At 44.9% G+C, this 24549-nt stretch overlaps 2 protein-coding genes across 3 annotated transcripts in view; one reads left to right on the top strand and one right to left on the bottom strand.

The window, feature by feature from the left end:
• Positions 1-23677, bottom strand: part of LOC118230150 (KN motif and ankyrin repeat domain-containing protein 2-like) — a 35415-nt gene extending 11738 nt beyond the window's left edge. The window contains exons 1-2 of one of the 2 annotated variants that reach the window (XM_035422960.1): positions 22981-23677; positions 22036-22083 (exon numbers count right to left, since the gene is read on the bottom strand). The gene's annotated coding sequence lies outside the window, so the exon portion shown is untranslated. Of the gene's footprint in view, positions 1-1877; positions 1970-22035; positions 22084-22980 lie in introns of those variants that run through there. The other variant, XM_035422959.1, reaches the window with a different exon arrangement.
• On the top strand, positions 6869-15044 carry LOC118230151 (angiopoietin-related protein 4-like). The gene is made up of 7 exons (XM_035422961.1): positions 6869-7470; positions 8330-8440; positions 8553-8643; positions 12233-12346; positions 12791-12886; positions 13385-13663; positions 13758-15044. The coding sequence occupies exons 1-7, from the start codon at positions 6949-6951 to the stop codon at positions 13940-13942; spliced, it is 1398 nt and encodes a 465-aa protein (XP_035278852.1). The 5' UTR covers positions 6869-6948; the 3' UTR covers positions 13943-15044.
• Positions 23678-24549: the final 872 nt, after the last annotated feature.

Raw genomic sequence — 24549 nt, 5'->3', positions numbered from 1 at the left:
GGAGAAGCAGTTTTTTATACTCCTACGCACACTCCACATTCCATGCTTCATTTTACATGGAATCACATGACTACTGGAAGCAATACTTTGAAATTGAAGTTAAAAATACTCCAGAACTTCCTGGTGTTTCACACACAAACACATACATAAAGCATAGACCCTCCCTTGTAAAGTTAATTGGGTCTGGTGAATGCTGGGAAATGTTTGTTTTGATTTGTGTTTGGATTTGCTATATGTGAAACCGAACCCGCGGGTGGGGTGGGAGGGTGGGGGGCTTGTGGGGTTGGGGGGGGTCACAGCCGGTCACAGCCCCTGTGGCTCCATCCCCCAGTGCATTCCACTGTCCCCAGACAGCAGTGCAGACATGCCCATTCTATTTAGAGCCTGCCTGAGCAGCACTCATACCACCCCAACCTGAGCAGCACTCACACCAGCCTGAGCAGCACTTATACCAGCCTGAGCAACACTCATACCACCCCAGCCTGAGCAGCACTCATACCAGCCTGAGCAGCACTCACACCAGCCTGAGCAGCACTTATACCACCCCAGCCTGAGCAGCACTCACACCAGCCTGAGCAGCACTTATACCACCCCAGCCTGAGCAGCACTCACACCAGCCTGAGCAGCACTTATACCACCCCAGCCTGAGCAGCACTCACACCAGCCTGAGCAGCACTCATACCACCCCAGCCTGAGCAGCACTCATTCCACCCCAGCCTGAGCAGCACTCATACCACCCCAGCCTGAGCAGCACTTATACCAGCCTGAGCAGCACTCACACCAGCCTGAGCAGCACTTATACCACCCCAGCCTGAGCAGCACTCACACCACCCCAGCCTGAGCAGCACTCACACCAGCCTGAGCAGCACTTATACCAGCCTGAGCAACACTCATACCACCCCAGCCTGAGCAGCACTCATACCACCCCAGCCTGAGCAGCACTCATACCACCCAAGCCTGAGCAGCACTCATACCACCCCAGCCTGAGCAGCACTCACACCACCCCAGCCTGAGCAGCACTCACACCAACCTGAGCAGCACTCATACAACCCCAGCCTGAGCAGCACTCATACCACCCCAGCCTGAGCAGCACTCACACCAGCCCCAGTAGCCCTCATACCAGCCCGAGCAGCACTCACACCAGCCTGAGCAGCACTCATACAACCCCAGCCTGAGCAGCACTTATACCACCCCAGCCTGAGCAGCACTAACACCAGCCCGAGCAGCACTCACCCCAGCCCGAGCAGCACTCACCCCAGCCCGAGCAGCACTCATACCAGCCCGAGCAGCACTAACACTAGCCCGAGCAGCACTCACCCCAGCCCGAGCAGCACTCATACCAGCCCAAGCAGCACTCATACCAGCCCGAGCAGCACTCACACCAGCCTGAGCAGCACTCATACCACCCCAGCCCGAGCAGCACTCACCCCAGCCCGAGCAGCACTCATACCAGCCCAAGCAGCACTCACACCAGCCCAGCCTGAGCAGCACTCACACCACCCCAGCCCAAGCAGCACTCATACCACCCCAGCCCGAGCAGCACTCACCCCAGCCCAGCCCGAGCAGCACTCACACCAGCCCAGCCCGAGCAGCACTCATACCACCCCAGCCTGAGCAGCACTCACCCCAGCCCAGCCTGAGCAGCACTCACCCCAGCCCCAGTAGCCCTCATACCAGCCCGAGCAGCACTCACACCAGCCCAGCCTGAGCAGCACTCACACCAGCCCCAGTAGCCCTCATACCAGCCCGAGCAGCACTCACACCAGCCCGAGCAGCACTCACACCAGCCCGAGCAGCACTTATACCAGCCCGAGCAGCACTCACATCAGCCCGAGCCAGTTATCTGATTTGGAAAACATTGACCTGGGTGTTCTTACCTTTTGTGATTTCACCGCGAAGAACGAAAAAGCACTGCGCTAAAAATGTGTTTAAGTAGGACATAGGTTCAGGAGAAGAGTATACATGCCACCCGCGCACTCCTCAAAGAGAAACTGCCCAGTTACGCGCAGTTACCCAATGGGTGCCGAGCCAAAGATGGTGGCTGGATGGTAGCTTGCTTAGGCTGTTGTTAAGGGAAAGGAGTTTTTATAACTGTCGTGTTTATATGTGGAACTGATATCCGATTCATAAATGTTTTATGCTATTTTTAATGTACGCGACGTGTTTTGATCTGACATCACAGTTCACTACTTATTTTCAACAAATGACAATACTGGATAATTATTTGATCATTTTGTCTGTCCTGGAGGTGCAATTAACATATAGCTTAGAATATTTTTTTTGTTGAGACTAAATTTTGCAATGAATGGCAAAATGACGTGATTATTTTATCAATGAGTGTATGTATCCTTCTGTTATGTTAATAGAAAATATTATGTCACTGTAACACAATATAGATAAGAAAATAATTAATATGAAAGTAATTGCAAAAAAGCTTATGTTCATTTGATTGTTGTAACATGTGCTGATGCTGCACTTACAGGGTAATTAAGGATAACATGCTGTATCTGTCTAACTTACAGGGTAATTAAAGATAACATGCTGCATCTGTCTGACTTACAGGGTAATTAAGGATAACATGCTGTATCTGTCTAACTTACAGGGTAATTAAAGATAACATGCTGCATCTGTCTGACTTACAGGGTAATTAAGGATAACATGCTGTATCTGTCTGACTTACAGGATAATTAAGGATAACATGCTGCATCTGTCTGTGGTCTGAGCTCATGTTCCCATGACACCTCCCTCCCGTGCTCCCTCCACTTGGGGGGGGGGGGGGGGGGGAATGCCTGTATCAAATTCAGGGATCTGCCATTGGTTTACCGCTAGGCCACAGTCCAGGACTACACCCCCACCTGCTCTCTGCTGCTGCTTCTGAGGACCTGACTCCCCCCTCCCTGTGCTGGCCTGCTCATCCCTCCTACTTGCCTTGGCACTTCTCCCTACTGCTCCCCGATGGTTAAGAGCCATTTTGTTTTAACAATGTTGACACTGCGTCCCTGAATCCTGGCCAGCTTTGGTTGAGACTGCGCAGAGTTGGTGTACTTAAGTAGAAAGTAGTTTTCAATGAAATCACGCACAGCAAGGTTTGTGGATGTTCGTAGGATACCAGGGCATTATACAATGTGCTGGAGTACAGAACCAAAACGACAAATATTGTGTCACTGTCCAAATACTTACAGACTGCCCAGTCTGACTTGAGTGGATCTGAAGATAATGAATTTGTTTCATTGTTGCAGTGTTTAATTTGTGTCATCATAGCTTTCCAAAAAGTAAGATTTTAATTCTTAACTAGAATAAATGATGATTGTAGTGAGATCAGTAGTTGTTATCTGTGTTCCTTTATGTCAGGGTCACAGTTTGAGCGATAAGGCAGGACATAATCCTGGAGGTACGGGAATGAAGTGTTTCATTCTATCCAGGAGAGGGCAGTGTTGTACTTAGTACAGTCTCTATTCAGTACCATGCATTAAAGTAGTTTAGAGGTCCTCCAAAGTGGCTCAGAATGTAGGAGAAGCACTAGCGTACTCACCTAATTACCTGACTCTCATACTCACCTGCTTACTATGAGTGCTTGGCTGTGCTCACAGGCTGCTGTGATGTGGGATATGCTCACAGGCTGCTGTGGTGTGGGATATGCTCACAGGCTGCTGTGGTGTGGGATGTGCTCACAGGCTGCTGTGGTGTGGGATGTGCTCACAGGCTGCTGTGGTGTGGGATGTGCTCACAGGCTGCTGTGGTGTGGGATGTGCTCACAGGCTGCTGTGGTGTGGGATGTGCTCACAGGCTGCTGTGGTGTGGGATATGCTCACAGGCTGCTGTGGTGTGGGATGTGCTCACAGGCTGCTGTGGTGTGGGATGTGCTCACAGGCTGCTGTGGTGTGGGATGTGCTCACAGGCTGCTGTGGTGTGGGATATGCTTGGCTGTGCACAGCACCCAGAAGGCGGCGCAATCCTGCCTAATTCCAGGCTGTGGGGGAGGAGAGGGGGTTATGTTTGCTTCTTCCATTCCTACCCCCTGCTTGTCCTTGTGGCCCCCCAGGGGTAACAGGGGTTAAAGAACTGTTGCATTTCACAAACTGTGGTGTACCCCTCTAACACTGCATGTTTTTGGAACAATGTGTTGTGAACTGATTAAACAAAACTTAACTCTTTGGCCACAACCACCTACATTAAAACTTCTATATAATGATAATGATAATGATAATAATAATAACACAATTGTTTGCAAAAATGAATTATTCATAGGTGGCATGTGCAATTACAACATGTACATGATGATATAATCTCTTATATACTGAATAATCAAATTTGTATAAGCATCTTCATTCAAGTGGCTAAGCAGTCACACTGGCTAAGCAGTCGCATAAGCTATCATTGTCAGGTTTAAAAACATTTCTAACATTTAAAGAAAAGGTTAAAAAAAATTAATTTGAGTAAATTGTCCCTTAAAAAAGCACTGGCAACCTTGTAGAGGCAACAAATGCTGACAATCTCTTCCCTCCTGACCCTAACCCCACCCTGACCCCACCCTAACCCCACCCTGACCCCACCCTCACCTTCCCAGGAAAACATGTAAAATTCAGGAAGTTAAAGAGAATCAGCAAACCCCAAGGACAGTGAATGTGTTCCCACCACACCCCTCAAGCCGGGCCTGCTGTCCACCCCACCCTGTTTTTAGGTGACGTTTGCCAAATGTCAACGTTCAAAATCAGTAGAATACAAGCCCCATCCCTAGGTGAGTAGTCTGGGACTCCCTAAAAGATGTGTGTGACCTCCACAATTAGCATCAGTCATTCTTATTTTATGTGCGTAATTAAAGATGGCTTCCGGATCGATAAAAAAGCGACACTAGAGAGTGCCTTATACTGATTGAATCCTATCTGTATTAAAAAGCTATAATCTTTAATAATCTGTCAACCTTTAGTGCCTCTTTTGCTAAAACAGTGGATTCTTTTAGTAAAATTCTGTGGAATTAGGCTGGATCAGTCAGTGTTGTGGTTTTTACAGCCGGCTGTAACCTTTCACCCAAATAGCCTGCAGGGTAAGGGAGACCAGAAAGGGTTAAACTTCTCAGTGTCCGCTGATTCACTGTGCGTTGTGGAAGCCTCAGTTTCGTCATATTTAACGGGCTTGAACTTTCCCCTACTTCTCACACTGCTCCCTCAGTCTCCCCACATACCCCGACTCTCCAAACAGGCCGGACTGCACAGTCTGTCTCCTGCCAACAGTCACATGCATCTATGAAACCAGTCCAGACTGCACAGCCCATCTCCTGCCAACAGTCACACGCATCTATTAAACCAGTCCAGACTGCACAGTCTGTCTCCTGCCAACAGTCACACGCATCTATTAAACCAGTCCAGACTGCACAGCCCATCTCCTGCCAACAGTCACACGCATCTATTAAACCAGTCCAGACTGCACAGCCCATCTCCTGCCAACAGTCACACGCATCTATTAAACCAGTCCAGACTGCACAGTCTGTCTCCTGCCAACAGTCACACGCATCTATTAAACCATTCCAGACTGCACAGTCCATCTCCTGCCAACAGTCACACGCATCTATTAAACCAGTCCAGACTGCACAGTCTGTTTCCTGCCAACAATCACACGCATCCATTAAATGGTAAATGGACTGCATTTATATAGTGCTTTTATCCAAAGTGCTTTACAAATGATGCCTCTCATTCCAAGTTAAACTATACGGTTGTTCCCTGCACTTGGAACAATACTTCCCTTCAGGGTTTTCGACACACTTGTTCCTGGTTATGGTTATACACTTTGGTGTACGTCGCTCTGGATAAGAGCGTCTGCCAAATGCCTGTAATCTAATGTCATTCACCCATTCACACTCACACCAACGGTGAAAGGCTGCCAAGCAAGGTACCAATCAGCTCATTGAGAGCAATTAGGGGTTAGGTGTCTTTCTCAGGGACACTTCGACACGCCCAGGGTGGAGGATCTAACGGGCAACCCTCCAACTGCCAGACAACTGCTCTTACCTCCTGAGCTATGTCGCCCCAACCCAATCCATTAAACCAAAATTCCTCTCATTTTCATCTTTAAGCTATTTGGAATTTCATTATTGAACTTATGACCCAACGGGAGAATCATAAGACAATGTATTGTAACATAATGTAATTCCAGAATCCAGAATCAGCACGGACAATTGGAATACAATTCTATTACTATAAAAAGGAAGGAATAATAAATATGTAAATCTTAAACTTAAAAATAAAGCAATTGCATAAATGTATATGGAGAGAGAGAGGGTGCATGATATCCACTATGTAAAATCTATACAGCAGTAAAATAACTGAACAGTTAACAATCTAAATAATAGTCCTTTTGATAGAAAACAAATTTTTGGTTTCTTAAATTATTGAGAGCAGGAGTTCCCTCCTCAAAAGCAGTTAGGTAGCTTGAGTAGCCATGATTATCTATATGTATATATATATATATATATATATATATATGACCATTAAATTATGTCCATATACATGGCTAATGTGAAGTGGGCTGAATAAACACTGAATAATTCTACCGGCATTTAAAATAAAAAGAATGTTTTTCTTTCCACAGTTTTAAATGTATTTAAAGATGCAAAACTCTGGTTCATGTTCTTTTCATTCCATTTGTGTTCTATTATCTTGACTAAGCTCACTCTCAATCTGTAAATGAACGTGATTCTATAGCATTTCATTCACCACGCGGCTTCTGGGCTGCATTATGGTCTTTTGTCCTGTGTGCTGAAACAGTTAACTGCCAGAGGGGGAGAAATCTGAGCAGGACATGCCCCCTTTCTGGGGAGCCAATCAGAGCGGCACTCTGGCGGGAGCTCAGAAAGTATAAGACTCCTCTGCTGTGCTGCACTCAGAAAGCCTGTGAGCTCAGAGCAGTACTGTGACCCGCACCGACGCCCAAAAGCACCTGAGCAACAGCAAGATGAGCACCGGCACACTGACCCGTCCAGCCCTGGCACTGTGCTTCACTGTCCTGGCCGCCATTAGCGCCAGCTGCTTCCCCCTGGAGAGGAAGGGGGCGGGGGGGGCGAAGGACACCCGGGGGCAGTTCGCCTCCTGGGACGACGTGAACGTGCTCGCCCACGGGCTGCTGCAGCTGGGGCAGGGGCTGAAGGAGCACGTGGACAGGACCAAGGGGCAGGTGCGGGACATTGCGGCCCGACTGCGCGCCTTCGACGGGACGGTGGCGGAGCTGGGCCGGCAGACGCAGCGGCTGGAGCGGGACGGGGTGGCGCTGCGGGGGGGCGCGGGGGTGCTGCGGGAGCGCGAGGAGCGTGTGCTCAATGCCTCGGCCCAGCTGCGCCAGCATGCGGAGGAGCTGCGCAGGGAGAGCCAGCGCTTCGGTGACAGGGTGGCGCGCCTGGAGGAGAAGGTGGACGGCATGCTGCAGAGGGAGGACATGGGGGTCGCCAACGGAAACTACAGCGACCATCGCACCATCCAGGTACGAGCCCTCGTCTGCCATCCCTGAGCACTGAATGAGAAAAGTGCAGACCATGTTTATTCAAAAGGGTTAAAACTATTTTTTAGCATTTAAATCCTTCAGATGTACCTGTAAGAACAATAAGAGTTTAACAACAATAGGGTACAGTTGACCAGAAAATGAAAAACAAAATTCAATACAACTATATTATCACTGAAAGCAAAAACAGGTAATACATCATACCTGCATGAACAGAAAGGCTAAATGATGGTACATTCAGAAGAGCTGGAACAGGACACTATGCGAGTGGGCGTGTTTGTGGGGCTTGCAGTCTGTGTGCTTACTACATGCAACACATGCACAGAAGCACTTCAGCATCACGAAACAAAGAAACTGCAGGAAACGTTCCAGAAATGTGTAACATCCCACAATGAGTTCTCTTTACACAGCTTTCTCTCACATGGACTAGAAATGAAAAATGGCCAGACCTTTGTCCCGTACTAGAGTAATTCCATTAATAACACTTTCAGTCTATTTAAGGACACAGATTGAAGAGCAGGTTTGAAATTGAGGCTCTGTGGCTAACTTATATAAACCTCGCTATTACATAACAGCAGCTCTGTCTGCAAGCACCAAGTAGAGCTGAATAAAATAAAAACGTATTCCTTATAATCATCAACAAATCACAGAAATAAAAATTAAATTTTTATTTATCTTTTTAGTTTGTTTAGTTTACAAAAAATCTAGATACTCAAATGAAAAATTAATAATGTTAGGCTATGTACAAATATATTAAGTTGTAAAGCATTTATGTTACAATAAAGGGTCCTTCAGTAATTCTTCAGACAAATGCAAAGTTACCTTTCTGTCCTGGCTTCAGTGGATGTTGGAGACACAGAACAAGCGGATTGATGACCTTGTGGAAAGAATCCGCCAACAGCAAGAAAAACTCGAAAAGCAGAACGTGCGCATTCGGACCCTCAAGAACCAGGTACAAAACAACCTAACCTGGCCTGTTTTTCCGTTCGATCCGTGTGAACATTTTCCAAAATCAGATGACAGCAACGAACAGAAAGTTAACGAGTAACTATGGTGATCAACAGATCCAGCTGAGGAAAGCAAGGCCTTTTCTGAGACGCAAAGCAGAGGAAGACACCCAGAATGACAGCACTGAGCAAAGCGATCCACCCCTGAGTAAGTGCTTTTAAAACGAGTGAGTCATACTGTGATCAATAAGTGCTTTTCAAACCAATGAGTCATACTGTGATCAATAACTGCTTTAAAATGAGTGAGTCGTACTGTGATCAATAAGTATTAACAAACAGTGATAGTACATTAACAGACAGTGATAGTACATTAACAGACAGTGATAGTGTATTAACAGACAGTGATAGTGTCTTTACAGACAGTGATAGTGTATTAACAGACAGCGATAGTGTATTAACAGACAGTGATAGTACATTAACAGACAGTGATAGTGTATTAACAGACAGCGGGCAGGACCTGAACTGTTTCAATACAGCAGCTGAGTGCCAACCTCAGGCCATCAGCACTTTAGATGCACTCTCAAAAAGGAGGTGTTGTATCCAACATACTTTTTGGCTGGACCGCAACAGCGGGGCCAAACTCTACAAATGCGAATGTCTGTGACTGAGTGACTGAGTGATGAAGTTACACCATTGGTCAGCCAAGTTATGAAGTTATACCATTGGTCAGATGTGTGTCCAGCCATATACTAAGTTTTGACCTGGTCTTGTTTGTTACTACTTTCGTGTTACTTTCAATACATTTTGTATCAAAGTTACAATTTTTGCGTTTCAAATATACAATTTATGTGTTACAAAGGGAGACTTCTTAATTCAGATCATGCTGTCCTCAACTACATATGGAGTTGTTTTAATGATGTATTGAGTCTTGTTTTAACACATTTTTGTTTTGAGAGTTTACAGGCAGGAAAAATTATGTAATTTTATTTATTCTCTTCCAGTTGCGTGGCATGCCCTATCTGTTTGTGAGCCCCTATCCTCACTATAGTGTGTTTGTGAGTCCCTGTCCTCACTATAGTGTGTTTGTGAGTCCCTGTCCTCACTATAGTGTGCTTGTGAGTCCCTGTCCTCACTATAGTGTGCCCGTGAGCTCCTGTCCTCACTATAGTGTGCTTGTGAGCCCGTCCTCACTATAGTGTGCCCGTGAGCCCCTGTCCTCGCTATAGTGTGCCCGTGAGCCCCTGTCCTCACGATAGTGTGCTTGTGAGCTCCTGTCCTCACTATAGTGTGCTTGTGAGCCTCTGTCCTCACTATAGTGTGCCTGTGAGCCCCTGTCCTCACTATAGTGTGCTTGTGAGCCCCTATCCTCACTATAGTGTGTTTGTGAGTCCCTGTCCTCACTATAGTGTGTTTGTGAGTCCCTGTCCTCACTATAGTGTGCTTGTGAGTCCCTGTCCTCACTATAGTGTGCCCGTGAGCTCCTGTCCTCACTATAGTGTGCTTGTGAGCCCGTCCTCACTATAGTGTGCCCGTGAGCCCCTGTCCTCGCTATAGTGTGCCCGTGAGCCCCTGTCCTCACGATAGTGTGCTTGTGAGCTCCTGTCCTCACTATAGTGTGCTTGTGAGCCTCTGTCCTCACTATAGTGTGCCTGTGAGCCCCTGTCCTCACTATAGTGTGCTTGTGAGCCCCTATCCTCACTATAGTGTGTTTGTGAGTCCCTGTCCTCACTATAGTGTGTTTGTGAGTCCCTGTCCTCACTATAGTGTGCTTGTGAGTCCCTGTCCTCACTATAGTGTGCCCGTGAGCCCCTGTCCTCACGATAGTGTGCTTGTGAGCTCCTGTCCTCACTATAGTGTGCTTGTGAGCCTCTGTCCTCACTATAGTGTGCCCGTGAGCCCCTGTCCTCACTATAGTGTGCTTGTGAGCCCCTGTCCTCACTATAGTGTGTTTGTGAGCCCCTGTCCTCACTATAGTGTGCTTGTGAGTCCCTGTACTCACTATAGTGCGCTTGTGAGCCCCTGTAACTCTGAAATAATAGTAGTGTGAATGTAACACTGAATGCACGGCCGTAACTGGGTGAAAGGGCAGCCAGAGCAGTAGAGGGTGAACAGTGAGGGAGAACATCACAAACGCCTCCAGCAGAAAGAGTGACGACAGCGAGAGCTGAGGAATGTGGTGCAGAAAGCAGCCCTTCTGGCTGCAGCCCATCTGGGTGAAAGTTCACTCGTCTCAGATGGCGCTAAATCAGCGTCACAGTTCAGTCACAATAGGAGGGTTAGATTATGGGGGGGGGGAGGGGGAAATGCAGAACGTGATGTTTTCTGGCGCTGTGCCAAAAGATTTATGGATGGGGTGGGGGATTTAAGCTTGTGACCTTTGTACACACTTCCTTTGTTGTTTTAAAGACACTGCCTCCTCCACAAAAAAGTCATCCCTCAAGAACGTGTAACCTTTCCCCCAGTTCTGTGAGAAGCAGACAGCCCCCTCCTTATACACATTTTCTAAACATTCCAGCTGGTGGGGATGAGAACTGGGACAAAGTTGAACAACCCCCCTCCCCCCCCCCCCCCACATAGCCATTCCTGGGACTTCCTCACCCCAAACACATTGCTCTGGGGGCTCTCTCTTTTAAAAGGTTCTTTTAACCCTAACCCTAACCCCCCCTCCCCAAACACACTGCTCCGGGGACTCTCTCTCTTTTAAAAGGTACCTATTTGCGGTGCTGCCAACATTGTTTTGCAAGCACAAGAGAGAGAGTGTGTATTTGCATGCGTATGTGTGTGTGTGGATGTGTGTATGTCTGTGTATGAGTCTGTATGTTTGTGGAATCAATGGAGAAGGTTTGCAGGAGGGATGGTGGAAGGGTTATCAGTTATCACTGGGGTTAGTAGAAGGATTAGTAGTTAGCAGGAGGGTTAGTGGAAGGGTTAGCAGTTAGCTTAAGGGTTGGTAATTGACCGGTGTCTCTGTAAGCAATAAACCAGGCTGTGTGTGAGATCTGGGATTCATTTCATGTTTACTATAAAGAGCCCTTATTGTACAGGACAGCCTTCACCACTGGAGTAAACACTACACTACTAATGATAAGCCAGTGTGTGTGTGTGTGTGTGTATGTCTGTGTGTGTGTGTGAGTGTCTTTGTGTCTGTGTGTCTGTGTGTGTATGTCTGTGTGTATGTGTGTGAGTGTCTTTGTGTCTGTGTGTGTGTGTGTCTTTGTGTTTGTGTGTGTTATTGTGTGTGTGTGTGAGTGTCTTTGTGTCTGTGTGTGTTGTTGTGCGTGTACGTGTGTGTGTGTGTGTCTCTGTGTGTGTCATATTAAAGACATGCTCTGAACCCAATAAGGACAAGAAGAGAATCATCCTGTACAAAGTCTCTATTGAAACACTGCCTGAGGAAAGCGCCTTTTGTTTTTGTTTTTATCAGGTAGCACTGACTTGAAAGACTCTAACAGCTAAACAGGAGAAAGTTGGTAAAATTTTAGTCATGTGTCAAGTAGGGGTTAAACCAGGGAGGAACCACAAACGCTTTAACCGAGGGCAGCAAAGTGAACCTGTTACCTCAGCTTTCTGCTGGACTCTGACCTGCCAAACTGTTATTTGTGTCCACAACAGGCTTTTTCTGTTTTGTTCATTTTAATGGTGAGACTGGAATAAACTGCTAATTTATGCAGGTGAATACAAAAGTCTCCTCTTGGAATGTCAGACCTCAGTAGTCATCCTATTGCAGGGGCTGACAGAGAGGTGTTCAGGTGAGAAAGTGCTCATGCTCACTGCGATTTCCCTTTGTGTCCTTTCAGAGGTGGCCTCCGACTGCCACCAGCTCTTCCTGGGAGGGGAGCGCAGCAGCGGTGTCTACACCCTCCAGCCGGCTGGCTCGCAGCCCTTCCAGGTGTTCTGCGAAATGACATCTGGTGAGTATATGATACGGTGGAGGTGTTTGGGGCAAACTTCCAATCCAAACAAAAACACATCCAGCACACACACACACACACACACACACAAAAACACACACAGACACACACACAAACATACACACACACAGACACACCGCACACACACACACACACACCACACAACACAACACAAACACATACACACACACAGACACACCGCACACACACACACACACAGACACACACACACACCACACAACACAACACAAACACATACACATACACACACACAGACACAAAGACACACATACACACAGACACACAGACACACACCACACAGACACAAAGACACACACACACACACATACACACACACACACACACATACCACACACAAACACACAACACAAACACACACACACACAGATAATGTGAACTGTGCTCCCTGGTCTTGTTCCGCAGAAGGTGGCTGGACTGTCATTCAAAGGCGGCAGGATGGTTCGGTGGATTTTGACCAGCAGTGGCAGGCGTATCGCAATGGCTTTGGCAACCTGAAAGGTACACACACGTCATACCACGCATCACCTCAGAATTTCCCCCAAGTTTTGGTATAGGGAGTTTTGTATAGCGCAGTGTGATCGGGCCACATGCTTACATCGACATGATGTGAACCCCCACTCACAAGCTGGACGAGACGATTAATAGCATCTCATTAAATCCTTTTTGAATCTTCTCAGGCGAAATGCAATCTAAGCCCTGCTCCTGAAGGCATTATCACATTTCTGTCTGTGACTAAATCACATTTATATTTTATCGTAAAAATATTTACTGTAAATTGTGGGGACATTGCAGGGACAGTAATTGTGGGGACATTGCAAGGACAGTAATTGTGGGGACATTGCAGGGACAGTAATGCAGTAATTGTGGGGACATTGCAGGGACAGTAATTGTGGGGACATTGCAGGGACAGTAATTGTGGGGACATTGCAGGGGTGGATTTTCGTGTCTGCATTGGGATGAGCAGCGTTAACCCTTCCTTGGTCCTGTTCTCCTCAGGAGAGTTCTGGCTTGGGCTGGAGAAGACTCACTCCATCATTAAGGACCGGGAGTATGTCCTGCAGGTGGCACTGTCCGACTGGAGGGATGCTGCACAGTCCATCCGCTATGTCTTCCGTCTAGATGGGGAGGAGAAAGCCTATGCCCTGCACCTGCAAGACACGACCATCGGGGGGCTGGGGTCTGCTCTGAGCACAGAGCCCTCTGGCCTGCTCTTCTCTACCCGTGACCATGACAATGACCAGAAGGCCGACAGCAACTGTGCCAAGCTGCTGTCAGGTATGTGCTCCAAACCACAGCTGCGTGGCACCTGGCTCTCTGTGCACCTGCAGTCTGATCATCTGACTAAAGTGCTGCTCTTTCACTCCTGCAGGCGGATGGTGGTTTGGCAGCTGTGAGCACTCTAACCTTAATGGCCGCTACGTCCCTGGGCAGCCATCGAAGCCGCGACACCAGTGGAAGCAGGGCATGTTCTGGAAGACCTGGCGGGGGCGCTATCACCCACTGAAGACCACGGTGATGAAGATTGCCCCGGCAGAGATCCAGCACAGCTCATAGGATGTGGAGAAATGCTCTTCCCATTGTGGGGAAGAACAGGAGCTGCTGAGAACTTTACTGACAGGAAGTTAACACTTCCAAAACTTCCTGTTTCAAATGGCCCTCATGCCTTTGGTAGGGTAATGCAACTGAGCAATGCAGCAATGTGGTAAGATTATATACTGTATGTGTAGATTTATGTGCGTGTGTGTCTTTCTGTTTGTTTGTTGAGAAAGTGCAGTCAGTTTGCCCCTTGTGCTGTCAGGTAGGCTTTTCTCTGTGGAGAGCGCAGTTCAGACAGTGTGTATTTGCAGGGTGGTGATGCATTTTGCTGCATGCTGTAGATATGCTTTAATCTTGAGCAGAACTTTGGCAGGTTCAGACTGTTCCTGTCTATGACTCCTTGGAGGGAGTATCTCCCCAACCCCCCTCCTCACCCCACCACTGACCAAACTGATGCATACACTGGTGGGGTGGAATTTCTGTGTGTGTATGTGTGCACGCTCATGTGCGTAAGTGTGTGCATGGATGGTGTATGTGTGTGTGTGTGCATGTATAGAGGGCATTTGTTACCAAATTAACAACACCAAGCCCAGAGATTCATAGCAATGTTTCTAAAACATATCATTGTTTAGGGCCTAAAAAATGTAAACATGTAAAAAACAAATTAATTAGTTATAACTGAAAGCACTGCTGACTTTCCATCATACATTCCAGCTCTGCCAACCAGCACAAAGTCCCGTTCTTTTCGCTGTTGCTCACAGTGGATGTGTTCCTTCAGTCATACTGACTGGCCAGTGAAGCCATGACCCCCCCCTCTCCCCTCCCCACAGGCAGAGCCTGTAGATGTTTCCTAGGAAGTAGTAATGTGTTTTGTCACAGCTGTAGTGTCTGACTTATGTGCCATTCATGTTGTGAGTTCTTGTTCCCATTGTTCATGAAAGCAGTTTAAGAGTGAATATACTAATCTGTTTACCTTTTTATTGTGTAATTTATATTTTGTGTCAAAAATTTTCAAATGTAAAATTCCATTTTTAAATGTTTTTTTTTAAAGAAAAAGTTCTGTCTTATGGCTTGAAGGTATTTAGGTTTGGTTGTGCCAATTAAACGATTGAAAAAAATACATGCTTTGTATAATTTTTGGCTGGACCGCAACAGTGGGACCAGCCCTACAAACGCAAATGTCTGTGACTGATTGAGTGACTGAGTGATGAAGTTGGTCGCCCATTGGTCGCCCGGATCACGTGTGTCATGAAAACCAATAAACAACAGCACGAGTACAGCATTTTCTCCTCAGGCAGAGTGACAAACAGGGCAGAGGATAGGATTATGTTACCGGAGAACAAGAAAAAAAGTAGATTTAACTAGCTAACGTTAAGTTAGATAGATTTTACAGTTTAAATAAACGTTCGCAATGTATTCTCTATTGATGTTCATGGCCAACTAATTCTTATTAATATTAATAATATATCGTGAAATAATGTTCCAGCTAACGTTAGCTAGGTAATGTAAACTGATTTGCAACTATATATGAAATAGGCGAAATATCGGTAACAACCTGTACCTAGTTATATAGGAAAAAATGTCCTGGTTATCCTCCAGTGGTTATTTTTTCAATACTTTCACGATTGTTTTCAGTGCCGGCAAATAAGTCAAAGGTGGCCCAGCGCTAGCTTTTGGTTGCTAAGGGGACGTGTATCGACCACCCTATATAAATGAATGGAACTTGATGGGACATTCATTTGCTAGCATATTGTATATGTGTCCTGTCTTGCATTTTTGAGGTTAATATGAGAAAGGGTGGTCGCTATCGGCACGTTCAGGAATCCGTACATATTCCCAGTTGTAACCCAAGTCGCAGGACACAAAATAGCCATTAGGTAAGCAGTTTGAAATTATGAAGCAACATCTGTGCCATTGGGTTTAGTGAGTCGCGATGAGATAATTCTGAGCGTGTTTCTTGTCTTAAAGTTGATATAGTAAATAAGACTGTATTAATATAACTAAATGTATATGTATGAAGTTGGTTTTTCACATTTAGACAGTTTATTATGTGTATTTTTACAGGACTTACATTTTAATAGGTAACGATGTCCAGTTCTCTCTAATAAATTACAAAGTAAATACACTAGTGGTTCAGGTGGTCGATACGCGTTCCGCCCCTTGTGTGGTCGAGTATGTCCTCTCGCTCTAACATTACTTTCGCTAGAGAGGGTCTCAAGGTTCTTAGCTATGCCCCGAAGTTTTGAAGGGAAGGAAATGCCTTCTAGTTCTAAAATATGTAACTTTAGTGGTGGCTACTACAATATTTCAATGTTCTTACTGATTGCGTGATCAACTATTTGTGATGTGAAAGAATTATCTAATGTTACTCATTCTCAAATGTAACCTTATTAGACAATTAGACAGGCAGGAGTATTGGAGGCGAGTGGAGCAGGAGAGCAGAGTGAAGCAGGAGAGAAGGCAGAAAGAGATGAGTGGTGAGGAGCGTGGAGGAGGACAGGAGAGAGGAGAAAAAATGAAGACTAAGCACAGGCTATCAGCCTGAGACCCTAAATGGGTAGACAAGACAAGGTTCCACCCATGGCTCTCAGCCAGGCTGCAAACTTTGCCACTGAGGCTAATATACAGTGCCATCTGCAAGTAGTGGCTCAAAGAGGCATTATGTATGAATAAATAGATGTCAACAATATGTTCTAATGTTTGTTTTGCTGTCAAGTGTCATTTTATTTCATATTTTTAAATGACCTATTGATATTCACTCCGACGTCGGCGGCACCCGCGTACCGCCCAGGTACAACAAAACCCTTTCCCCCCGCTGCTGAAAAACATCCCAGAGGAAACAGTTAGGTCCAGCCGTATACTAGGTTTTAACCTGGTCTTGTTTAAAAGAAGAGTGGGCACGCTGTGCTCCTTTCATTTTGTGCTGTATTGGAATGGGAAGCAGAGAGGATAACCGCAATGAGATGGCTGCTCAGAACCCCGCCTGGTGGACTCGCCACTGATCTCAGTTTGAGTCCTTTCCTTTCCAGAGTATGAATACTGTACATTAAGAATACTGTAAGCACAAAGTAACAGTACTGTTTTACAGCATTGAAAGTTTGAGTAGACAAATTCCACCCGTACAACCAAAGTCTTTAAAGTGTTGCTGTCTTTCTTGTGAAAATTTGATATTTTATTATGAATGTTTGGAGAGAGGAAATATCCATAACTACACAGAAATGTCAGCATAATAACAGGATAACAGGCTGTAGATATTTAACCATAAGAACATTCCTAGAATTCAGACTAATAAACCCTCCATGTTCCCCAGTCAGCCACCAACACCCTCCAAACCTATCTTATCCCACCCTGAATGGGAATGTGCAGGTTTCCTACTTTATCCCACCCTGAATGGGAATGTCCAGGTTTCCTACCTTATCCCACCCTGAATGGGAATGTGCAGGTTTCCTACCTTATCCCACCCTGGATGGGAATGCCCCAGGCTCTGTAATCAGCCACACTAAATTTCGCTGTATCTGGGTCTTAAAAAACAATTAGGAAAGTTCTCTGCAAAGAAGCTTCCCTGCCTGTCTATTGGTCCTGTTGTGTGTTTTCAGAGCTGCCTGAGGAGACAATGTGGGGTTAGGGGCTCCACAGATGAGACCAGAGCAGAGATATGGCACTGAGTACTAAAGCCTGTAAAAAACCATAGGTTCAGATATTCTAGACAGCTAATGCTGCTACAACAAAAATGGCAGCGAAAAATATGTCAAAAGCAGTTCTGTCACTACTTGCCAGGTAACTACTTGCCAGGTAACTACTCGCTAGGTAACTTAGTTACTAGCATCTGTTTTGTCGTTATGTGTGAAACGTGCTGTAGGAAAAAATAACATTTAATTCTAAATAAAGTTTGACTGTGGTCTATCACTAACTTACTTCTTTTTAGCTTTGTTACTACATCCAGGTAACACTATCTACTGCTGCCTAGACAGCAATACTTCATCACAAGTAATTTCTGCCAATTTCTGCTTGTTATGTTCATTATGATGTCATGATGTGTTTTCTTTACTACCTGGCAAGGAGACAGGATGTGCTGCACTCCTCTCCATACTTTCTTCCCTCTCTCTCCGGTGTTAGATGTCAGGCGTTCGAAGAGAGGGACTTTGGAGGAAGAGCTGAGGGTAGGACCGGATGGTGAATCATTTTTTCCCCTAAATCTCGTTCTCTTCTTCATTTTCTTTAAACTTACTGCACCTTTAATGTTTCCTTCTCCAGCGCTTGCTGAACCCTACCATAGAGGTTAGGGTTAGGGTTAGCTAACCTTAACCTTACCATAGAGATTACATTAATATTTCCACAGTCATGGTGTGTGCGGTTTGGTACAGCTGTGGAGCGATCCGGCTATCTTTCTGTGATTAAAATGTGCGCTGTTTGACTGACTGGCATTGGGAGTCAGGCCTGCTTCCTGAACAGCTGTACTTCTGAGCAATAGATCTGCCCCACTGTCTGCTATAAAAGTGCTATCAATCACTGGCAACCATGGCAACCATTCCGCTGGGAGTAGTAGTCAGCCCATCACCCCTCCCACACACCTGCCTGCAGCACAGCTATAAAACGCCCGCACACATGCAGTTATGCTGAGCCTGCTTCTGACAGCCAATAGGAATCCCAGCTGAACTAACCACATCCATCTCTACTGATTTAAAGAATAATAAAGTCAATCAGTGGCCAATGAACACAGAAAACCCAACCACTCCAACAGCTGGGCCAGCATGTGCACAGCACATTAAAAAGCATCTGTTTGGACATCTACCACCATATACCTATACACAATATACTATATAAAAAATCCCCCATGGTTCTATAACATATTTGCAGTCTATGTTTTTCCAAGGGAAAAGAAATCCTAACATGTTCATGCACTTTTTGAAAAGCAAAAATAGAAGACAGCAGATATAAAGATAATGATTTAGGTGTAGGGCACAGCTTTGTCATAGTGCACCCATTCCTGGGACCCCTGTTAGGTTAGGGTTAGGGTGTAGAATATTACAATGGCTCCCCCCATCACAGTACATAGACTGCATGGTTGGTCGGGGGAGACCAAGCACGGGCCTACGCCTGTCGAGCACAACTCTCAATCTATAATCCGGGATGAAGGTTTGATAATTTAACGGGAGTATGTTCTGGTGAGAAAGAGAGGAGTCTTTCACCGCGGGATTGTGCTGGCTACTTTCCATTGTCCCTGTCCCTATAAAATTATTAATAAATACTTTGTTAAATATCATGTCTGATACACAAATCTATTGTCTGATACACATTCCGGAGCAGAAGGTGGCGGTAATTCACCAATAAGCTGTGGACCACTCGCTGTTAAACAAGAAGAAGACGGTATATCCAATCACATGCGCATGTTGCTGTGACGTGCTCTTGGAAGAAGGTCCTTGTGATTTCAAATTCTCCGTGGAAAAATTTGGGTTTGACGGCGTTCAAGAGCAGGTAAGCGTTTCATTATGCCTTTATATTTTTAACTGAATGTATTAATGCAACAATACTGGATGCCAACCGCCATAAAAGCTAACAAGAAGAACTGAATGCATTGGAGATCTTTTCAGTTAGTAGTATTTGCAATGTAATGATGGAGTCCTACTTTGAACATGCATGTTTGCAGTTCTAGGTGAATGTTGCTAATGCTTTAAGTTAGTAGGTGAAATGGCGTCTGTTTGGGCTTAATTTGAGTTAGTGTTCTGTTAGATAACATATTGGCTACTTTGAGTATGTAACGCTAATAGCCCAGTGCAAATGTAATGTAAGACCAGCTAACATTACCTAGCTGATCTCGGCTATGGCCTGTTTAGTTAGCTAACAATTGAGCTAATTCGACATGTATAAACGGCGCTCCGTAAAGCACCTTTATTCATGTCCTTTTAGCTAGAATTGTTGCCAGCGCCTCTTTTGAAATCTAACGTATGTGGTGCTCTTTTGAAAGCTTTAATTCACCTTGTTGACGTCCTACTGAGATGTCAACATATTGGTTAAAATATGCATCATAAATATGATATAAAATAGTTGTGTGGTCTTCATTTGGTTTTTGGTGTTTGACAAACTGGAGCTAGCAAGCCTTTTCAAGCTAGCATTGTTGGCGCCTCTTTTGAAAGCTATTTTTCCGCTCTTTTGAAAGCATTTAGCTAAACATTATTTCCATTAGAAATACAAAAACTCAACTTTTTTTTCACCAATATCCTCTATCATTATTATTCTATACCTGGTGTAATCATGGCCTTAAAAAAATTAAATAAATAAATAAATTTGCTTTGGCTTCGCGCCCGTGCATTGTGTAATCAATATTAATCAAGAGTATTTCTCTGTATTTTCACCAAATACTGACTTAAATTGATTTTCTTTTGCAGAGCTCTCTACATTTGGACCAACAGCTCAAATGGAAACTAGAGCACAAGATCAGAATGAAGGTAGTTATGGATATTTTATGGAAACAGCTCTTTGCTCATTGACTGTTTGTCATTGTCAAAACACAATTACGATTTTAGCCTGCTGCGTGTGTTACACAATGTATTTTTCTTACTTGGTCCAATTTCATATCCTTTCAGCTCCCACACATGGCCTTATGACTGTTGCCCCAGTGAAGAACCTGAGGTCCAGCCTTCCCCACTCAAGACATGCCTGAGACAAGAGTGACTGTATTCCAAGTTGATCCAAGGTGATCCTAACTTAAATGTAGTTCACCGCTTGAAAAAGAAAAAATACTCAACACTATTAATGTTGAAATCATTGGTCTATGGTTATTACTGTCCTGAAACTACCCTTCACCCTTTTTATGTTTTTGTATCTAGTTTTGTATGTTTGTCTCATCTTCTGTACCATAATTATGCTTGCACATATTGCCTACCTAGAAATGTAACTTGAACCTGATCTCAATGGTTGGGATGGCAGGTATGCCATCCCGCCAAGTTACGCCTTGGTGGGGGCATGCCCCATACCTATACAGCACCGAGAGTTTGGCACTTTTCAGGGTTCCCCACAGAAATAACCACAACAGCCACAGACACTCAGCCCTTAAAAACATTAAATTCTGTACATTCTGACCCCATTTCAACAGACAGAATTCATAAACAACTTCACATGTCCACACAATAAAGCCCCAAACTAAGGAGATTTCGCGTTTTCTCCTTCTTCTTCTTCTACTTCTTCTCTTTCTTCTTCTTCTTCTCATTCTTATTTTTCCTGCTGCCTATCCCACTAACAACATGTCTCCCCATTGGATATTTCACTGACACCAGCCAAATCTTCACCTACACGACCCAATCAAAAACGCGCATACACACGCAAAATACCCATACCTTTTTACTCTGAAACATTTCCACTTTAAACAGTGAGTCAGCCTGTGGCCTAGTGGGCAAGGTTACAGTCTTTGGAGCACGGGGTCGTAGGTTCAAGCCCAGCTAGGAACATGTTTCTTTAACCTGCTTTGACCCTCACTAATAATTGTCTACTACTTATCAATTATTGCTTTTGCACCATATCTACCCGCCGTTCACCGTTCAGTTATTAACCGGCTACAATATTGCTAAGCCATATGGATTCAACGGGAGCTCTTCTGTGCTTACTGGCCTGTGTTCTTCTTTAATACCATGGACAGGTTTGGGATATTTCACGCATTGCTATGTCATGGTGCTGCACTAACAAAGTCACAGACTGGTAAACCTCCGGTTGAAGGCTAACTATTTTCCAGAATAATCTGAAGACATTACTACCTGTTACAGCCAATAAAACTAATTAGGGATGCAAAACAAGTCCTCCTAACACATTATGTAGGGAGCCTCCCTTTCTTAAAGCTACAGGACTCTTTTAAAATGTTGCTATTTTTCTATATCCTCAATTATTTCCAGTCCCATCTCCTGACTCTGTAACCAGGGAAGCCCAGCTCCTGACTGTCAAACCAGGGAGGTATCAGACAACATTCCATGCCTGTTGTGTAAACCTTCAGCATGAAAATATTGAAGTATTTTAAAGGCCGAGCAATAGCAATATTCTCTTTGAAGCTCTCACGGGCATAAGCGAACATGAAAAACACAGACAGATGACAAAAAAAATGAGTAAATGTGAGGGCGGCTCACATTTCCGGTAGCGTGCCACGAGAGATCTGGAGACGGCCTGGCGGATTGCTGCAGAGAGAGAGAGAGAGAGAGAGAGAGAGAGAGAGATAGTGGAAATTGCGATCTCAGGGGTCACATCTCTCCTGCATCCTGTCAACAATCAGGCTGTTAACAATCATTCTGATTATCAAGACATTTTATAAAGCAATAACTGTGACAGACAGCTACAATACAATATAAAGCTTGCACACCCTGGACCACATTGACGAAGTTCTCCTAGGCGGCAAGATTCTTCTTTAAAATGGTGCATATGACATGTTGATTGAGTGAAATTGTAGCTGTGTGCAACAGACTCCTTGTGAATGCGTGCATTACTGGAAAGTACACAGACTGTCAGGCTGTCACGCCGACCTCCTTGACAGTCTGTCTTTATTGGACACCGAATAAATAAAATAAGAGATGCAATGAAAAGTCTCGTTAGGGTAATGTCTGTATTACTTAGGTGAACACATCTTACACATCCATGATAATTTTGGCGTAGAAAATAACGTTAGGTAGCTACCTAGTAAGTGCTATGCATAAGAGTGGCTAACAACAAGACTAAGGTGGTCATAAAATTTTTCCCGACCGTGAAGAACGCCTTACTCGTTTACATTTTGAATAGATGTGGCTAGACTGGCTAAATCTATCGTGGTTTCCGTGGCAGCACTGTCGACACAAGCAATATCGGAAGGGAATTTTGACTAGGTAGTTAAGCAAAAACTTGAACGACAGCTAAGGCTGATATATAACAGCGGTTAAGAAAGCATGTTACAATGTTGTAGGTAGAGAATGAAGAGCAGATGAAGCACACAGCATTACCCAACGTTAGACAGATAGTTAATGTTAGCGACCATGTAGAACGGAGGCTAGTATTTGAGGTTAATTAGCATTAGCTAGTGAGTCAGTTAAGAGTTGTTTTCTTACCTTGGTAGTTGCAAAAATACACATGGCATGTAATGAATAGCCTTTCTCCAATTTGCCGGTTGAGTCTTTAGTCGTTGTCGTTGTCGTTGTGAAAATCCTATGAACGCGAGTGATGTTTATATTTGGGAGCTCCTATTGACAGCGGGTGTAGAAGGTCGCCATTGCTAAACCGGGAACAACCGAACAGCACTAATTACGGGAGCTAGCCTGGAGCTATGAGGCTAAGGGCACGTCATCGTTGATGATCCTTGATAGTTTACCAAGCAAGCATTGTAATCGGTGGCACGGTGGCTCAGTGGGTAGCGCTGTCGCCTCACAGTAAGAAGGTCGTGATATCGAATCTCGGCTCTGTGCGGAGTTTGCATGTTCTCCCCGTGTCCACCTAGGTTTCCCCAATCCGAAAAACATGCATACAGGTTAATCGGAGATACTAAATCGGCCACGGTTGTGAGTTAGAGGCAGGAATACACTTTGAGTGTATTCCTGCCCCTCGCTCAGAACCAGCTGGGGTAGTCCCCCCCCAGCCATCTTGCTGAGGTACGGTAGATAAGGTAGGGTCGTTTTTTGAAATAGATCCATAATAGACATAGTCTAGATCCGTGTTTATTGTGTATCTATGAGGTGTTTGCCATACTTCCCAGCGAACGCGAGACGTGCAGACGATATGTTTATTGCGTTGACTTATTAACCGGCTACAATATTGCAAAGGAATGTGGTGGATTGAACGTGAGCTCTTGTGCGCTTACCGGCCGGCCTGTGTTGTTCTTTAATCGGGGTTCGTACGGTCATGAAAAACCTGGAAAAGTCATTGAAATTTAAAATGCAATTTCCAGGCCCTGGAAAAGTTATGGAAAATTATATTTTTTGAAAAGTTTTGGAAAAGTAATGGAAATATAGCTAAAGTTGCATCAAATATAATTACTAATTAATCCAAGCATAAAAATAGTATGTATAGTAATAAAACGTAAATTGGCACGGTATTTTGGTGGTGTGAGAAGTTAATTCGGTCTGGCTCAGTCTGTTTACAGGCACGCCCACCAGGCACGCTTCTGCTAATGTAGCAGTTAGTAAACGTAGGCCCTACTGTGCCAACAATATGCCAGGGAAGTGCAGCTTCAATAATATATCAGGGCTCGAAATTAACTTTTTTACTTGGTAGCACTGGTGCTCCCAACTTCAAAAAGCTAGGAGCACCCACCAAAATGTAAGGAGCACCAACAATATATGCAATAGATTTTTTATTGATAAACGACAATATAACAGTACGGTTTACAAGTAACAGTTAAACTGTCACGCCTAAAATGTGTCGACTCTTCAAGGAATTGCGTGTTATGCATTCAAACTACAAAGCGTTTCTCGTCACATTAATACCGCTAATTAAATCACGAGACATTCAATAGCAGTAAACTGCATCGGAGAAATTAGCTGTTTCAACCGGGTCGCTACACAAAACATTACGTTAACGTTTCAAAAAAAAAAAAAAAATGCCGTAGCCTAATCGTTCGCTTCAACTTTTCAGCTTTCGATAACGCTAATAAATTGAACATAAACTTTTGTCTTCAGGTAACA

This window comes from Anguilla anguilla, chromosome 6, assembly GCF_013347855.1.
Source record: "Anguilla anguilla isolate fAngAng1 chromosome 6, fAngAng1.pri, whole genome shotgun sequence".
Lineage (NCBI taxonomy): Eukaryota > Metazoa > Chordata > Actinopteri > Anguilliformes > Anguillidae > Anguilla > Anguilla anguilla.
Note: the sequence above shows the minus strand (reverse complement) of the source record. Positions and strands in the feature narration are given on the sequence as shown.

Excerpts from the sequence above, each read along its gene's own strand:
- LOC118230151 (XM_035422961.1), top strand. The coding sequence starts at position 6,949 with ATGAGCACCGGCACACTGACCCGTCCAGCCCTGGCACTGTGCTTCACT. Across the intron at positions 8,644-12,232 it reads GCAAAGCGATCCACCCCTGA|AGGTGGCCTCCGACTGCCAC; the intron begins GTAAGTGCTTTT and ends GTGTCCTTTCAG. Across the intron at positions 12,347-12,790 it reads GTTCTGCGAAATGACATCTG|AAGGTGGCTGGACTGTCATT; the intron begins GTGAGTATATGA and ends CTTGTTCCGCAG.